Below are 19721 nucleotides of genomic sequence, written 5' to 3'. Positions count from 1 at the left end.
TGGACTACATTTATTTCAGAAGCATTTTGGCTGTAGAGCAGTGTTATAAGACATAATGGGACTCTTTCAAATATCCATTATAGAAAGAAAAGGAAATCTGAAAACCAACAAAAGACACAATGCAGGGTTGAGCTTGAGTTTGTATTTCTTCAGGACAATATAAGAATCCTTCCACGGTGCATCAAGGAAACCAATCAATAGATTGGCATTTGGGGAAGTTAAGATGTTCAATTTCCGGTCACGCTTACTGCTTTTTAATTAATCATCCCAGTTCACCTGGTGAAAAAAGCCAATTCCAAAAGGGATTTAGCGGAGTTCTCTCATTTTCTCCCAAACTGTTAGACTTTGAGGAGCTGTTCAGTCATTTGTTAGGCTGGTGTGAAGAATCTGGACAGTTTTACAGCCTGAGTTTTAGCACGCAGACAGCCTGCAGAACATGGCACTATATGCAATGCTCCAGCATTTCTACTGCATATAGGAAGCCAAGGGTCCACACCGAAGGATTCAGTATTGAATATCTGGAAAGTAAAATATTTCACTCTGACTTGGACCTATCAAAAAGAAATGCAAGTCAATAGGGAGGAGAAGCAGGCTGGGACCAGTGGGGGCGAAATGACCAGTATGTGCTGCAGACAGTAGCTTGCTGGTAACCCAGCTGTCATTCAAAAGAGGGAGCATAGTTAGGCTCTTTATTACACACACGGAAGTACTGACAAAGTGGCCTTTCATTCTCCTTATCCTCCAGGCTCTCCTCTGCTGGGAGGCTTACCAGATCCTGCCAGCTGACCCTGACAAGGCAGGTGATGAGCTGACGTTGTCCCCTTTCCTCTTCATTCCTTCTTGTCCACTGCCCATTCCCCACCTCCTTTAGACTCAAAGGTCTCTGGGGCAGAGACTCTTCAATATATATATTACACACACACACCCCCTAGCACAATGGGCCCCAATTCCCTCTTAGGCTCTCTAGGTGCTCCAATACAAATAGATAAAGCTGCCTGTTTAAAAAGCCTTCGCAACCACCACATCTAACAAAACCAAGCGAGACAAGGCCTGGTACATTTGTAAATTCTACCTCACCCGGTCTATGCTTAATTTGCTTGTGTGTCTTAGTTTGTAAGTTTTTTCCAGAACAATGGCAGCATAGCAGGCAGTAGAATGGGGGCCCTGATCTTAACTGGGGTAGGGGAAACGAGTGGGCTAACTACAAGTTTGACAGCCTGCTAGCAAAGGTGGCTGTTTTGTCCAGCGTGTAGCCAACTTGCAGGAGAGAGAACTCCGCCGTGCCTAGCACAATGGAGTCCTGGGCCATGACTAGTGCTCCTAAGCACAACCATAAAAAAATAAAACAGATCAGTAAATAAATAAAAATAATAATAAGGCAGCCCGGGGGTAACCTCAAGCAACCCTGTCACCAATTATAAATCTCTAAATCAGGTTTCTTGTTGTGTGAATACAGAGATCCTGAAAGTGAGAAATTAGTTATCTTTAAATCAAGATTGGATGTTCTTCTAAATGAGGGATGCCATAGTTCAATCACAAGTTATTTGGCAAGTATCAGAGGGGTAGCTGTGCTAGTCTGGATCTGTAAAAAGCAGCAAAGAATCCTGTGGCACCTTATAGACTCACGGACGTATTGGCGCATGAGCTTTCATGGGTGAATACTCACTTCGTCAGATGCATGTAGTGGAAATTTCCAGAGGCAGGTATAACTATGCAAGCGAGAATCAGTCTAGAGATAACAAGGTTAGTTCAATCAGGCAGGATGAGGCCCTCTTCTAGCAGAAGAAGTTATTTGGCCTGATCCAGGAATTACTGGGGGAAGTTCTACAGCCTGTGACATGCAGGCAAGACCAGATGATGATAATGGTCCCTTCGGGCTTTAAACATCTATAGCATTGGCTAGAAGCAGGAATAACGCAGATAAAGATCCAAGTTCCCCAACAATGTAGTATTGTCAATTCAGCACCATCGTGGCCCTAAAATTTCAACCCAGAGCTGCTTCTATTCACGGAGCCCCAACTGTAGTGAGTTGTGCCATATTGTCTCATTTTATGATGCAGCTACCCATCAGCTTGCAGGCCCCAGGACCCACATCTGCTGTGTGGGGGAGAGAACACACCTATCATCCATATCGTGAACCAGGTCTCTGGCAGTGAAAGGCTTCCACATTAACTTGCTTCTCCCCAGTTGCCTTTCTGGGAACGCTGTCTGTGATCTTTCTCCTTTCCCATGAATGGCTACCGGAGAAAAATGGTCTTCAGCCAACTGATTTTGTAAAGGCATCCCAGAAGCAAAAGGCTAGGGCTGCAGGCAAATGAATCATCTCTGGTGCTGGTGACCCTTTTAAGGAATTGGAAGAGAAATCTATCACATTTACTCCTCATTGGATGGGGTCCAACAGCCAGAAGTGACAAATTAATTTGACCCAAACATTATGAACATCTCAACGCTGAAAAAAAAATTAGAAAAGGAAATATTGTTTCAATATAGAGAATAATTATCAAGTAAGTAATTAAAATAAAAAATGACAAGGATGAGAAGCGAAGACTTAATTTGGCCACATGAGAGTCTTCGGAATGTGAATCTCAAGGCATACAGAACAGTGCAGACAGCTGACTTTTAGCAGAGGAAGCGTTACCTTTCTTCACTTGTTATTTCCATCAGCTACTTTGGCTTTGCCTGCCACAGTCTTCCTGCAAAAGTAACAGTTGCATCAAGAAATAGTGCTGCACAAGTGACAAGTATAGAGTTATCCCAAAAGTGGACCTCGTCCTCCTTTTTCCATTCCCAAATTCATACATTACCTCACAGGCGGAAAATGTAATTGCTTCAAGGAAGTATTTGAGCGTTCCTTGACATTACAGCTATGTTTGGACTTTATGCACACAAAGTGCATTCTCTGAACTGGTCAATTTGTAGTACAGAAGCATTTTTCTCTTATACAGCTAGTTATGAAAGTTGGAGCCACAGAAGGCCAATGTCAGCAACAAGAAAACTACGGTAGTGTCTCTCCTGCTTTAATCTTGCTTCAGAATTCTTACAGAGGGCATTATACTTTCAAGACAAACCGCATTCGTATATTTAGAAGCCATCTCATACGTTACTAGCATTAGAAAAGATTATAGTGAAAGGATTTTTAAAGCTTTACTTTACTCTTTACCATTTCCCTATGGGGAGCCTAATATAAAAAAACCCTATTGGTTCATACCTTTTATCCATTTTGCACTTCACTCAGCTTGGACAATGTAATTAAAACTAGCCAATGTTACTTTTGTTTCATTGGTTACACATTCAAATTCCCACATGCTGCCACAGTGCTGTTGGATTGGGTTTCCAAGACTGCATGGGAATGTTTAAATCCTGAGATATCTGCTTTCATTTAAAGGTGGTTATTAATGATTTTAAAATTGAGAATGTTCCTATATCTATAGTAAATTTTAAAAAGCAACTTAACTTTTGAACTCAAGTGACTAGAACTTGACAGTGTCCCTTTGAACACAAGATGTATTCTTATCTTGGGGTCATTCAATAGGTCGAACGTCATGTCTCAGATAGCCCCACACAGTGGACAACTGCTTGTACTTTAGGCTTTTTCCTCACACCTTGTAATTCCAAGCCAATACCTACTGACTGGAACGTAAACCCCATCATTTAAAGTCAGCTCTTCCTACCTTCAGCTCCAGCACTGAAGTGAGGCTCTTACCTTGCAACAAAGTGGTAGCCAGCAGCAGGAAGCTCCAGGATGCCTGATGTGATTAAAGCCTATTTTCAAATATGGCTCACAGTTTATTCATGGCAGGAAGTACTTCTTCCTTGGTGAACTGCAGATGGCTAAGCTAGATGGGGAGAACTGTACTATTTCTTCACGAGACATGAACACTAGCTGACTTAACTGTGCCCATTTCAGACAGATGAGCAAAACCACGGCTATGGGTGAGACTATTGTAGGATGTACAGTTAAAGCAGCAATTATTTCAAATTTAGAACAGGAAAGAGCAAGCTTAGAAGTAAACAAAGGGGCAGGTAAAATATGATGCTTTTTAGATACACAATAGGCATGTTTTAGAAGATTCCAGAGGGTTTATTTATATAGTGCTTGGAACAGTGTTGCTTCACAAGACAGATAGTTTAGACAATTTCCTGCCCAGAGAAGCTTAATCTATATTGATTCAGGCTGTTTTCAGAGTAGGAGGCAATATGAAAAAAAGGCACAGAGTTAAGAATGGGACTGGGAACAAAGATTACAGAAAAAGGACTAGGCCGAATGCTGGGAGAGGAGGGGCAGTAGGAGGAAAAACTAGGCTGAGATGTGGGTAGCTATTTAGCAGTGCAGAGCCTTAAAGCAAAGGATGAATAATTTTACTCTTGTGGGAAGTAGGAGGGAGCCAATGAAGGGATCTGAAAATGGGAATGAAACACATGGGCAGAGTGGAGGAGAAGGCTTTTAAATTGTACCATTTTGTACAGGTTAGAGGCAGAGAGGAGTAGATGGCATCGGTTACAGTAGTAGTGAGAAAAAAACCAATGCAATCACAGTTTTAGCAATGGGGACAGAGAAAAGGATTCGTTTTAGAGACTGCGGGTATTTTTCCCATGACCTGGGACACCAAACAGGAAGTATTTGTATTTTGAGTGCGCTCCTTAACCTATATGTTTCCCTCCAACCTTAAAATAACTGAGCCAAGTTCCAAGGGAAGGGAAGAGAAGTATTGTCCATCAGGTGGGTTTTTCCTAGACATCTGTTTAAAACCCAAGATCCGGAAAATATTGTTCACAAGCCTAAAGAAATTATCTATTATTTTGGCTGATCAAAACAAAGGTTCAATGGTGACTGGATCACTGAGTCTGTAAGTACATTCACAGGCAGAAGATATCAGACATCAGAGCTGTTTAACCTAGCAAACTGGGGCATAAAGAGAGCCAATGGTTGGAAGTTGAAACTACAAGAAGTCAAATTGGAACTAAGGCACAGGTTTTTAACAGTGAACCTGTGAGCAGCACAGTGACATAGGTCCTCCCTCCCTGAAGCCTTTAAACTAGTCTGGATAGTTTTCTAGGGGCTTGTCTACACTACTGGCCAGATCAGCAGGCAGCGATCGACCCAGCGGGGTTCAATTTATGGCATCTAGTATAGATGCGATAAATCGACCTTTGAGCACTCTCCCATCGACTCTGGTACTCCACCAGAATGAGAAGCACAAGCGGAGTTGACGGGAAAGCGTCAGCTGTCGACATATCGCAGTGAAGACACCGTGGTAAGTAGATCTAAGTACATCGACTTCAACTACGCTATTCATATAGCTGACGTTGCGTATCTTAAATCAACTCCGCGCGGTAGTGTAGACAAGCCCTAAGAGATACACTGTAGTTCAGTCAGATGTTATAGGGACCAATGAAGGAATTGCCAGGTGAATTTCTATGGCTTGTGTTATGCAGTGGTCAGATTAGACGATTGTTAAAGCCAGGAGGGACTATTAAGTCGAAATAATTGATTAATAAAGCCATAAGAAACAGTCAAAAACTATGAGGCCTGCATAAAAACCACAAGGCAATCCAGAACAAACAACTGACCTCATTGTGCCCAGATACTGAAAGATCATCTGCTCTTCCTAAATCCTTTGCAAAACATCCAGCAGGGAAGAACAGACTGAAAACACCACCTTGGTGCCCATTAGCTCAGTGGAGTCATCACTTTGCAAACCACAGTGCAAATGCTTGGGGCTTAGTTGAAAAGTAAATGCTGAAGAGGTGGCAATGTACAGTTGGAGACTGACTGGGAAAGGGCAGGCCCCTCACAGAGAATGAACTAGGAGTGTGAGAAGTATGATGCCTTGTCACCAGAGTAGTAACCTTCCCATAGGAAAGCTGCACTTGGTTTTGGCACGTGTGCCCCTCTGCTCAGTGGTCAATCACAACACCAAAATAGAAGTCCCATCTAAAGTCTCGTCCATGATCTGGCCCAGTGAGATTCTGGGCAGAAAGTTCTGTCTGTTGGTTAACACGCTAATGAAGCGGGATCCCACGTACTTATAATAGGTTAAGCTACTTCTCCTGGTTGTTTGGAAGCCGTTATTACAAGACTTTATAATATTGTCTTTTGGCCTCGTGTTTTATTTTGATCATTTCTGGTTGTTCCCTTTGGAAATGGGGGTGTGCGCAAGTGCACACAAAGGAACCTGGAGCTATTTCGCATTATCCCTACATGTGATGTGTTATTTCTATGAATTCCATCAGCACAAGCTAGTCAGCCTTGACCCAGATAGTAAGTGGAGCCTCTTGAGAGAGCTGCGATTAACAACTTGAGGAATAAATTAACTGAACTGGAGACTGTCCAATTACTGCAGTGATTTTATCGGTTTTTACAAATCTTGTCTCTGGTAAATATGTGGCATTTATAAATGCTTTATTTTCTTTCAACAAGACCCACTTCATAAAAAATTATGCCAGCTAGAAAGAGAACAGAGTTTTGCAAAAAGTTTACAAGGTAGGAAAGGAAAGAGGGAAGTAGCCAGATGGCTCACTGCTTGCACTGGCATAATTCTCAGATTGTGGTCCTCAGAGCTGCTTCTGTTCAATGGTGAAGCATCTGTCCATGTCTGACAGATACTTTGTTAGTCCAGGACACTTGAGTGTCCAGAGGCTTCTTTGGATAAATGACTAGCACCCCATCAACTCACTTTTTGCCCCCTGCGTAGCTGCTTCATTTCTTCTTAAATCAGTGATAAAATTTCCTGATCCCGAGATTGGCGGGTGAGTAGCACACAGAAGGGCAGGACAGGACTGCAAAGTGGCCTGGAGACAGCTTAGCAGAGGTAGATGCTGGCTAAAAGGAGAGACTGCAGTTCTTAGGCACTTCTGTAATACAAATAAATAATTAAGAAGTGGTCCACAGTATGAAAGGGTTAGTGCCACTGTGACCTTGTGTAATGGCAGCTGGCTTATATCACACCTTCTTTTCAGCCCAGGGTAGGTACAGAGGATCCCCTATGATTTCAGAGGGAGAACATGAATGTTTCCAGGGTACCGTCAGCATTGTCTTTGCCTGGGAACGGTGGTCAAGAGCCAAGAATAACAATCTCCTTTCTTTGACAAGCGCATATTATTCCTATACTCAATGTAATCCTTATCTGCTCGCCCAGCATTTTGTCACCAATAGCCACGAGGGGTTGCAGGCTGCTAATAACTGAACACGCGGTGCACAGAAGGAAAAAGAGAACAAATCTGATCAACTGTCAGACAGACAAAGTTTAAGACTCAAATCTTATGAATGAAATGCAGAAAATGTTTGCACCGAATGAGGGTCTGCAGATGCTGTGGTTTGTTCTGGGGCCAGTTTATGTTAATTACACAGAGTTCTACTGGCCTCCCTCGAGTGCTCCTACTGAGAAGCTCACCTACTTAAGATGACATTAGAAAGAACACTTAGTTGACAATAGAGGAATAACAACATCTGGGTAATTCAGGCTAAGGGTGAAACATTCCCCACGGATGGGCTATGCAAAATGAGTTAGTGGATCCCGCTTCCAAAGGAGCTCAGATCACAGAAGCCAGAACAATTGGCGCTAATTTTCCCCTTCCTCCTTTTTTGTGGCAGTCTCAGTACAGGCAGCATGGATTGAATGAAATAAATTCTCCCATCAACCCAGCCAGAGCTGCCCTCTCCAAGTCACTGCAGAGGTAAACTGGTGGGAAGCCCCCTGTAGGTCTCTCCAGGATGTCTCAGCAATATTACATTTACTATATGGTAAAAAAGTAATGAGGGTACAATATGCCACATTACCTGCACTCTGGGTATAACTGGCATCCCTGCTCACTACTTCTGCAGTGCTGCCTGCAGTGTTTCGTTCTCCATAGATGCGATAAGTTTCCTCCTTGACTGCGATTTTAATTATATTTTGCACTTAGGACACCTCCTTCTAGTCCTCTGCTTTAACCATGGACCCTTCATCTAGTTTCCTTACATAAAAATACACATTTGGCGTCTCTGATTAATTTCTAAGTGTACTTGTGTAAAAAAGGGGATTTTCTGAGTCTGTCTTCTCCTGTGCCTAGCACACTTTTGAGTATTATATAAATAATTAGGAATATCAGCACCCTCCTCTTCACTAGCTTCTTATCAATCTTTTAATCCACTTCAGTGGCTTCAATCCTAGATTATAACATTCACGTGCACCTCCCTCTTCTCCTCGAGCTGCCCCTCACTCTCACCTGCCCGCCCTGTTCCTCCAACGCAGACTTCCTCTGGTCCTTGCAGAACACCAGGGAGTCACTCTTCTCTTCCAATCTCACTTCACAACTTTCCTGTTCACTTGAGTCTGCGACCGACACTAAACTCCACTCACCTCCTCTTTGCTCCCCTTTACTGCTTCCTTCCATTCTCTCAACTCCAACCACGCTGAAAGAGTTCTTGCATCACCACTACGTTTGGAAGTGGCCTCCTTTTACCATTGTACCCCCATGCTGCCTCCATGAGGCCCACTGACCCAAAATCTATTGAGCTTTATATTCTCCCCCTCCTCATGAAGAGTCTTGAGATACTTTGCAAGAAGGATGCTACAATAAATTGTATGCACAATTTGTTACAACTAGAAGGAGTAATAACACATGGAATTATGTTTAAATAAATTCCTCTCATCCCCAGGAGGCCTCCAGTGGTAGACTGCACTTTTATCATCATGAAGACAATCAATAGCAGTGCTATATTGCCGCTGTGCTTCTGCTTCCGCATTACTCATTCCCCCAGCACACGGTACAGACACAATCCGAAAGGAAATGAGAACTCCCAAGGGAAGAAAATAGCTCTGTGCACTTTAAGTAATGATGTCACTTGAGGTCACAATGCAAATGGTTACGGATATGGAGATCTGCAGTTTTCTCAATGGAGCTGGAACCTTGGGAGCCAGCAGAAGAGTTGCAATTTCTTTGTTAAAAGTGCTCTTCGAATCCACCTATACAGCTTGTTCCCAGAAACAACAGCTGCTCTATCTAATTAGCATGAATCACCCTGTCTCAGAAGAACAATTGGGAATAATACAGTATTTGAGGTACTGACAAAAGGATACACTAATGGTATTGATTTGTTCAGCCACTTACAACCTTTGCTTATTATTCTATTATCCGTATGAAGTATTTAGATCACGGAGTTCTTTTGTATAAAAAGCCAGGAAAGAGGCATCAAGGAAAAGGGACAAAGAACAACAGGGTTGTACTGATACATTCAGCTCCACAAAAGAAGTTGGATTCATAGTTAATATGCAGATGTGCCTGTTACAAACAACACATCCCAGCATGCAATTCTCCCTCCTGATCTGAGAAAGGAATGGTCAGATGGGGGCCTCGCAGTCTCTCCCTATTGCAAATAAGGGCTGCGGCCGTTGGCCTTATTTTGCATAATTTAGCTGCAGCTCTTAAACTTGTGGCAAGCTGCCATGGCAACCCACAGCTGAGCAAAATTTGGACACCTGTCCTCAGTCATTATGTTCGACCCTATGCATAGAGTGCTGTGTCTTTGAATGCTGTCAGCAATGGGGTCATGCTAGTGTACGCTCTCTGTAGCTGCTCAATGGAGCTGTTTTAAAAACAAACCCACAGCTATTGCATTTCCTTCAAAAAGGAAAATTAAACTGGCTACTGAAAAAGAGAAAACAGAGTTTCAGGAACACCATGGAGTGAGAAAGGACGGCTACCCTCTATTGGGGCAGGGGTTAGATTGGAAATGCACAGATTTTGTTATCTTGAATGCTGAAGGCTCTGTCGTTCGCACCCGATATCGATTAGTGTTCCCTATACCTTTCCTTCCCAGCAGCAGAGCAATGCAATGTCTGTCATGAATCAATATCATTCAAGAAGTAGGCAGTAGGAGCTAATACCACAGCGTGTGCGGTCAGCCTGCCCTCTTTCCTCAAATGGATTAGTTCCTCAATTAACTCTGCTCTCCAGCAAGCCAGAGCCTGGAATCTAAATTCATCCTTAAAGCCAGCTCTCTAAGACGCGCTTAATGCTACCACATCAGGGGGAATATCATGTTGCATCAGGCTTGAGATGGGAATTCTGCATTAAACTGCTAGTCTTAGATCACTGGCAGAACTACATACTCTAAATAATGTTTATTCCAGAGAGTTGCTTGTGGTTTACAGGAATCCTACCTGTTGGCTAACGGATGTTAATATGATAGACAGCACAAATAAAGTGTAAGTGTTTTCTGCATTTTGATGTAGACAACCTAATTAACGTCTACACAGAAAGCCACAAAATCAGACAGACCATAAGGAATCCAGAAGTCTGAGTTCCGCCCTAGTAGTACAGAATAAAATCTTAGGACTCTTGTGCACAAAACAACCTAGTGGCAGAAACAAAAGATGAACAATTAGCGAGAGGCAGAGGTTGGGCCAGTAATGATCAGGCCATTTTTTCCATGGCCAGGTGAAACTCTGATTTGACTGCTTGTCCCACTCTCACTTCCTATGTGTGACAGCTGTCGCCTGCTCAGCAGTCTCTGGATATCGTGAAAGAGTTCCCCTTTGCTACTCAAGAGTGAGCCCTCAGGCAGATTTAAGCAGCAGCAGCACACCTCTAGCAGAATTCCATCAAGTTCTTGTCAATATCTCAGGAGAGGTGGGATTAGCACAGGTGAAAGTGGGAGAAGACGAGAGTCCTTAGAGATCTAACCAGCTTACTACATTTAATACAGAACAACATCAATATTTTGTCAGAGGATAGCTCCTCTCCCCCCATCTCTCTCCTTCAAATCTCACTTTTTCCCCATGTCCCTTCTATGTAGCTGTTAAATATCTCTTGCCTGCCCACAGTGCTGCTGTGTTTTGGGTCAGGGAGAGTGAGGCAGAGAGGGGGCCATCAGGAAGGCAGGGATGGAGTGTGGGGGCATTCATGCCTAACTTATAAATGCCCCCCAGGCTCCAGGAAAGGAGAATTTCCTCCCCAATAGTAGACTCACTCAAAGAGTAAATCGTACAATATCTCACAAAGCAGAAAAAGAAATCTCCTGCAACGCAACTGCCAGCAGGAAGGTGCTAGTACCCAATTATTTCATGCAATAGCTCTGCTGTTACTAGTACTAGGATGGCTCCTTGCTTCAAGAAGAAAGGACCATTTCTGATTGTGTTAGGAGATGATATCACTGAACTACTGTAGCTCACATCAAAGGCTACATTGTGACACTTGCTTCTCCTTTTGGGGCTGTCTAGCATCAGCCACTGAATGTTTTAGAATTAAGAGAAATGTCAGCATGAGATCTAAGCTCGGAGGGAAAACAATTGCAACTAGGACAGTAGATAAGTTAAGTTATCTAGTGCTGCTGCAATTGAGGTCACTTCTACCATGCAGTCCTGCAATAAAATTCCAAACAAAAACAAAACCCCTCAAGACTGCACCGCTGAGCACATGGATCTCCATCACTAGGATCATCTCTGAATTTAGCTCATTGCAGCCAAGTGTCTAAATGAGGGAGAGTCTAAAGGGAAAAGGGTACATGCTGAGGGAAGTGGAAAAAAGGTCTTAATGACACCAGCTAAGTCTCCATTAGCTTGCCTTCTAAATTTGATTCAGAGAACATACGTTTTCACATCCACTGAAATCTCATTCTTATTCTAGAACCTACAGCTTTGTATATACGTCTCCTCTCTAGGCTTCACGAAAAACCGCCAAGACATCCTCGTAGCAGATCAGATTCAGCCGTCTAGTCATCACTCGTAATTCTCATTCAGTGAAGACGGTCAATAGCTGGCAGAGAAGTTCTGTAGTACATTACTGCAACTGCAGGCAGTATCTTTGGGGACCATACTGTGTTAAGCATATGGATGGTTTATGGATGCAACTCCAGACAGGGAGGATTGCCAGAGCTCCGCCAGAAACTAAGAACAGTGTGTGCGCAGGGGGTGATTATGGGGAATCACTCAACTTGTAAACCGCCCCACCAATCCCTGGGAGGTATCGCCCCTGGGGAGGCTCGCATATGCTGTCTCAAACTGAGACCAACAGACGAAGAAAGGACTTTTGATATAAAAAGGCTGGGATTAAATGGAGCAAATGGACAGAATTTTTTGTCCAGGGGGGCTCCCAACCCTTGCAGAAGGGGTTGAAAAGACTTTGGCCTACTATGGCCTTGTAAGACTGATGGCCTCTGGTAAGCTTTCAGCATGCATACAGGAACTTTTATAGTTTTTTTTTTTTTAATAAGTTTTCACTGTGATGCTTTTACCTTAAGAATAAAGGTGCTTGCTGAGAAAGCGCTGTGTGATAACTTGTACCTCTGGTCCTAGCCCTTGGAGAGACAGCAAGGCACAGGAGCCCTGAAACTGTGACCATTACCATCCAGTCCCTAGAGGTGATGAGAATTCCTAGCCATGCATGAAATTCTGTGTACCTTACTTTTGCTTCCTTGTGGTAGGGGTGAGAGCAGGTGAAATAAATTTCTAAACCCTATTACATGGTCCAAATCACAACCACCAGGTGGGTGAAGGAAATCAGGGTGTATTGGAGTCAGCAAAACTCCTGCGATTCCTCACCCACCTACATAAAATTCCATCTTGGAACTCAAATAACTAGCTCCATTTCTAAATTTTACACAAATGCTCTATTATTTACACCACCATTTGATCTGAAATATGGGTAGGACAAACCTAAGACACTGATGAAGCTTTCAGCACAGAAAAGGAATTAAGAAATGTGAAGTAGCCAAACAGGTGGCCTATGCATCATTAAAACAATACAGAATCTTGTGGGAATCACATAGGGAACTGCTGTCTTCCAAGGGATATCAAACTCCGAGATTTACCCTTTGGGATTACTTTGTTCTCCTTTTTCACCTTATCAAAGCCCTGTCTTGTTCTCAGAGGCTTGAGGTACCAGCTCCATTTGTTACACTTTCTGGTGAGGATGTGCTGAAAACGCCCTATGAATGCTTAGGTGCCCATACATTGACAGCAGCGTTGAAGAACACCTCATTATCAAGTGATTTACAAATAAGAGGCAAAGTCTTTGCCCCAAGGAATTTACAATCTGACACAGTGATACAAACGCAGCAGGAGCATCAGAATATATGTCAAGCAAATATAGAAGAATTAAAGTATTATCAAGGCTATAATTTCATTAAGGGTCAGGGTAATAAATCATAAGTAAATGCTTGTGGTTTGTCACCAGAACCAGGTGATATTGTTTCCATGGAACTAGCTACAGCCCATTTGTGTGTTTTTTAAAATATGGTCCAATAGTATTTTTACTTGAGAAAAAGCTAAACGTTTTACTGCACCAGCTATGTTCAAGCCAACCCCTCCCTGCCTTTGAGGAATTATCAAAAACTCCAGTGCAACCAGGAGGATCTTCCTATTTTTAACACTCATTCCTGAGCACCGACATTCCAGCTACCACACTTCTGTCACAAGACATAATGGAACACTCTTCCAAATATGGAGGACATTCAGTGGCTGGACAGGTTAATGATTTTCAATACAATCCATCTCCCAGGATGTAGCATATTACCCGTGCAGCATGCCCAACCACTGCAGGCTCTGGAAGCAAAAGTTGTGTTCACGCTGAGTTGGTATTTTAACAGAGCTCATTTGAACCAGGATTCCCAGAATGCGCAGGTGGTTGCTATATGTCCGAATATCCATAGAGAAAACAGACAATGGATTAGTCTACTGTCAGATCAAGGGACTGAGTTTGACATTAGAACAACTGACTATGCTTCAACAATTTAAAAAAAAAAAAAAAAAAAAAAGGATTAATGCCACTATCCTTTTGGCACATCCGCAGTAGGATTAGAATCCTGACCTCTCAATGGCCCATGCAATAGCTGTGCGAGGAAAGCTACTGAATATTTATATAGCACTATAACTTTGCCTGGAGCATTGAAAAGATTAAAAAGACAATTGCTGCCCTGAAGAGTTCAAGACCTACACCAGACAGAAAATGAAGGAGAGACAAGAGAAGAGGCAGGGGAATGAGGGTTGAAACAAAAAGAGGTGAGCCACACTGAACTGTGAGTACGTCTTGTAAGTCTGACAGTTTTTAAAAGAGGCAGCTGACAAGCATTAACAAACAGCTCCAATGGCTCAAGACATCAAATTAGTCCCATTCTGCCCCATGTCAATTAACATTCCTCCTAAAATTCTTGGCACAGCCACAAGCAAAGATTGGAGTCCAAACGTGTGTTTGATATCTGTATCTATCTACTTATATCTATATGATGGACCATATTTCTACCAAAACTCTGTTGGAAGTTCTCCTCAAAGCTCTCTCTCAATTAGTCTGTCCGATGTGCCTGCTTAGTTAAGACTCAAACTTAAGTTGTGGGAGTCCCTCCCTCCTGACGTACCAGAAAGGATTGTGTCACTTTTCGGCTCCGAAGAGTTGTATCAAGGTGAGATAAGTATTTAGTGCTGATAAAATGCTACGCTTATGAAAGTCATTGGGGATGAAATGCAGCTGCTGTCTTGAATTAAGCTGATGCTTTATCTTAACAGTGCATTTGTTTGCATATATGAATGAACCCACCAGAAACATATTTGCTTAACTAAGCAGGCACAGCATATACACTAGTGAAGGGCTATGTCTGAGGAGAAATTCCACCAGAGTTATGGCAGAAATGTGATCGTCAGACTTGTCAAGCGAATGCACTGCTGACCTAAAGCCTCAGCTTAGTTCAGGACAGCAGCTGGATTTCACCCCAATGACTTTTATAAGCCTAGCATTTTATTAGCACTGAATATTTATCTCATCTTGATGCACCTCTTCAGAGACAAAGGTGACACCATACTTTCATAGAACAGAATCATAGAATCTCAGGGTTGGAAGGGACCTCAGGAGGTCATCTTAGTCCAACCCACTGCTCAAAGCAGGCCCAATCTCCAGACATATTTTTGCCCCAGCTCCCTAAATGGTCCACTCAAGGATTGAACTCCCAACCTTGGGTTTAGCAGGCCAATGCTCAAACTACGGAGCTACCTCCTTGAGAAGACCTTCCAGAAAGGGAGGGACTCCCCTAGCTTCCATTTTAGAAGCACCAGTGTAGTAATAGAAAGGAGGTCCCTCTTGAGCAACTGGTTGTCTGTGGCATGGTCAGATTTGTCAGCTGTTTAAGAAGTTTTCTTAACTGACTGGAGTGCTCCGGATAATAACAGAGACATAGATACATAGATTCTAGAACTGGAAGGGACCTCGAGAGGTCATCGAGTCCAGTCCCCTGCCCTCATGGCAGGACCAAATACTGTCTAGACCAGCCCTGATAGACATTTATCTAACCTACTCTTAAATATCTCCAGAGATGGAGATTCCACAACCTCCCTAGGCAATTTATTCCAGTGTTTAACCACCCTGACAGTTAGAAACTTTTTCCTAATGTCCAACCTAAACTTCTCTTGCTGCAGTTTAAGCCCATTGCTTCTTGTTCTATCCTTAGAGGTTAAGGTGAACAAGTTTTCTCCCTCCTCCTGATGACACCCTTTTAGATACCTGAAAACTGCTATCATCATGTCCCCTCTGTCTTTTCTTTTCCAAACTAAACAAACCCAATTCTTTCAGCCTTCCTTCATAGGTCATGTTCTCAAGACCTTTGATCATTCCTGTTGCTCTTCTCTGGACCCTCTCCAATTTCTCCACATCTTTCTTGAAATGCAGTGCCCAGAACTGGACACAATACTCCAGTTGACAATACCCTAGCCAGTGCAGAGCAGAGTGGAAGAATGACTTCTTGTGTCTTGCTCACAACACCCCTGTTAATGCATCCCAGAATCACGTTTGCTTTTTTTGCAACAGTATCACACTGTTGACTCATATTAAGCTTGTGGTCCACTATAACCCCTAGATCCCTTTCTGCTGTACTCCTTCCTAGACAGTCTCTTCCCATTCCGTATGTGTGAAACTGATTTTTCCTTCCTAAGTCGAGCACCTTGTATTTGTCTTTGTTAAACTTCATCCTGTTTACCTCAGACCATTTCTCCAATTTGTCCAGATCAAACTTAATAAGCATACTTTCTATGTCAATATCTAAGTTGTTGATTAAGATATTGAACAGAGCCGGTCCCAAAACAGACCCCTGCGGAACCCCACTTGTTATACCTTTCCAGCAGGATTGGGAGCCATTAACAACTACTTTCTGAGTATGGTTATCCAGCCAGTTATGCACCTACCTTATAGTAGCCCAATCTAAATTGTATTTGCCTAGTTTATCGATAAGAATATCATGCGAGACTGTATCAAATGCCTTACCAAACTCTAGGTATATCACATCCACCGCTTCTCCCTTATCCACAAGACTCGTTATCCTATCAAAGAAAGCTATCAGATTGGTTTGACATGATTTGTTCTTTACAAATCCATGCTACCTATTCCCTATCACCTTACCACCTTCCAAGTGTCACACCACACATGAGTGTCACACCACAGAATCCCATAGTACACCGCACTCCTTTGGCAAGCTTGCCTTTTTAAAAAAATCATCATTCTGTGTTAATGCAGAGACTCACCTAGTTTCACTTGAAGTGGGGATGGTTTATAGTTCATGGCTACAGTCTCTCCCTCCCTTGTATCGCAGTCTCTGTCTGAGATAGATGCAGCTGTTGGATCCTGTTTAAAAAAACAAACAAACAACCATCAGACATGGCTTAGCAAACACAGATATGCCATCATTTCTCTAATTTGCTGCTGCTTGAGACCACCAGCATCCAAGTTTGGTAGGACAGAGAGCACAGCTGTGTGTTTTAGATCATTTAAATCCAGAGGCTCTACAGAACAGTGGAAGCCATTTAATAAGTTTAGGGCACTATTTGAAAAAATCAGTTTTCAACAGGCTTAGATGATAGATCATCCAAGATACTGGAAAGATAATACAGAGTTGTTCCATCACCAGTTTAAATCCAGCCCAGATTGGTAGTAACCCAGCCATTACCACCTGATGGCTGTTTGGTGACCTGTGTGGAATGCTACTGTGGTTTCAGTCAAGTTCCTAGCTGACATATCCATATTCATGACTAGCACTCTGGTGGCACACCTCAGGAAGGCCAAGGATTGACGGGACATGGAGATTAAACTCCTGGTCCCTGCATGACAGGGTGTCAAGAAGCCTTTACTGCCTGTGCTGTACCCATTTTGCAGATAATTGAGTAAGTCAGTCTGCAGCACCTTGCAGCAACACTGAAATTCTCTTAGAGAATCCTGATGTCCCATCCACCAGGCCCATTTGCAGAAAATCCAGGCGGTATTGTATGGTATAGTTTTTCCACTAACCCCTCTAACACACAAGTTGCTAATTCCCACAATCCCATCACTAACAAAAGATCTAAAATCCATTCACTGCAAACTTCAAAGCTGTTGAAATAATCTTTGGAGCAAAAATTGCTTTTAATAAGGTCCATTTCTTTCCATCTAGGAGCTACAAACTAAGCTGAAGACATTTGTAAATTAGAATTTACATCTGACAGAATTACATAGGAAAACACGTACTTAATATTAGATCCAAATATTCCAGGGATACTAAATACTGGAATATGCCATTTCAGATAAGATAGTTCTTTTCAGACTCTCCATTTCTTGAAATATGCATTACTAAGTTTTGGGGTTTTTTAACCCAAACCCCCCCAAAACAAAAAACCCTACATAAATTTGGCACTTTGGGACATCTGTTTCCAAGAAACTAAGAAGACTATCAGTTCAAAGAAAGGGACTGGTATACTCTGCCAACAATAAGAGAGGATCCTTTAGTGAACAATTCCTTTACGCACTGCCAATAGCACTTCTGCACAAGGTCGCCCTCACTGTGCACAGAGTATGTTATGCCTTCTGAATAAAGCGTACTCATGAAATAAAAGTATGTCAGTCCATTCAGGATCAGTCTTAATAGAACTGGAACCTTCTAGAAATTTTAAGCTGGCAATATTTTACCAAGACACTATTTATTTATGTTCTCTCAGGAATCATTGCTTTTTACTACTAATAGTATTTTATGCTTACAGTACTTTTCACCCAAGGATTTCAAAATACTTTACAAATAAAGCTGTATAACACAAAACTTATTTTACCTTCCACTAATGCCACCACATCTGGGAAGGAATGTGGCAGCTGTTTAACAGCCCACAACAACAGTTTAGGACAGGTAGTGAAGATAATATAGTCTCCGGTTTTGTTAGGCCCAACAGAAGTATCCAAATGGATTTTAGGAATGACATAAAGGTTGAAAGTTCTACTCTTCTGAAGAGAGACATCAGATCTTTAATAATCTTAACTGGTCCGGGCCTGTTTTCCAAGCACAACTGAAAGGCTGATTATCTGGATAACTTTATAAAATAGAATTGGTCTTTAAAATCCACCTACCCACTTAATTTGGTCGTGTTACAATGCATGTTGTGTGGCAGGTCACTGACTGGAACACATGGGTTACAAAGATTACTTTTTCACAAGTCAGTATCCCAATGGCACCAAAACCTATGCAAAAGGGAATATACGACAGGGGTTCTGATGAAATATCCAGCTTTGCAAAGCTGCTGGAGACTGATAGCAAAACTTTTTATATTAAAAGCAGCACCTTATCTGCTCAGTGTAGAAATTAACATGCTGAGGGAGCAGGAGTTGCCCATTTGCAACCAACAACCAGTTTGCCATTGAAGTGTGCACCTTAGCCTCCCCCGGCAAAGGCTAACACTGGAAACCAGCTACCCAGCATCAAACTGGGAGGGCCACAAAAGGAAGTTGTCATAAACAGATAAGTAAGAGTTAATAGAACAGGAGTACTTCACGGGGAGGAGGGATAGCACAGTGGTTTGAGCATTGGCCTACCAAACCCAGGGTTGTGAGCTCAATACTTGAGGGGGGCCATTTGGGGATTTAGTCCTGCTTTGAGCAGCGGGTTGGACTAGATGATCTCCTGAGGTCCCTTCCAACCCTAATAAAAAAAAAAATCTCTTTTGACTGTAAAGGGTTAACAAGTTCAGTGAGCCTGGCTGTCACCTGACCAGAGGACCAATCAGGGGACAGGATACTTTCAAATCTTGAGGGAGGGAAGTTTTTGTGTGTGCTGTTAATTTGTGTGTGTGCTGTTAGTGTTTGGTTGTTGTTCTCTCTGGGTTCTGAGAGTGACCAGACGTGCAACCAGGTTTCTCTCTAGTCTCCCTGATACAGTCTCTTATATGTCCAGAATAGTAAGTACTAGGTGATAAGGCGAGTTAGGCTTATGTTTGTTTTCTTTATTTGCAAATGTGTATTTGGCTGAAAGGATTTTAATTTGTACTTGTATACTTAGGCTGGGAGGGTATTCCCAGTGTCTATAGCTGAAAGACCCTGTAACATATTCCATCTTAAATTTACAAAGATAATTTTTACTGTTTTTCCCTCTTTAATTAAAAGCCTTTCTTGTTTAAGTACCTGATTGTTTTTTTATTCTGGTGAGACCCCAGGAGACTGGGTCTGGATCCACCAGGGAATTGGTGGGGAGAAAGGAGGGAAAGGGGGAGAGAAAGGTTATTTTCTCTCTGTGTTAGGATTACTCTCTCTCTCAGGAAGAGTCTGGGAGGGGGAGAGAAAGGAGGGGGGAAGGTGGATTTTCCTCTCTCTTTTAAGATTCAAGGAGTTTGAATCACAGTGATCTTCCAGGGTAACCCAGGGAGGGGAAACCTGGGAGAGGCAACGGTGGGGTAAAGGGTTTACTTTCCTTGTGTTAAGATCCAGAGGGCAAGGTTTTGCGGGGACCAGAGTGTACCAGGCACTGGAAT

General features: G+C 42.6%; 1 protein-coding gene across 4 annotated transcripts in view; it reads right to left on the bottom strand.

Moving 5' to 3' along the window:
- Positions 1-19721, bottom strand: part of FAM219A (family with sequence similarity 219 member A) — a 157076-nt gene that overhangs the window by 50509 nt on the left and 86846 nt on the right. For all 4 annotated transcript variants that reach the window (XR_007773112.1, XM_050943722.1, XM_050943723.1 and 1 more), the window contains exon 2: positions 16485-16584. Coding sequence is in view for 3 of the 4 variants with exons in the window: in XM_050943722.1 (XP_050799679.1) it covers positions 16485-16584 (100 nt within the window). In the remaining variant the exon portion in view is untranslated. The remainder of the gene's footprint in view (positions 1-16484; positions 16585-19721) is intronic.

The sequence above is a fragment of the Gopherus flavomarginatus genome, chromosome 3 (genome assembly GCF_025201925.1).
Source record: "Gopherus flavomarginatus isolate rGopFla2 chromosome 3, rGopFla2.mat.asm, whole genome shotgun sequence".
Classification (NCBI taxonomy): domain Eukaryota; kingdom Metazoa; phylum Chordata; order Testudines; family Testudinidae; genus Gopherus; species Gopherus flavomarginatus.
Note: the sequence above shows the minus strand (reverse complement) of the source record. Positions and strands in the feature narration are given on the sequence as shown.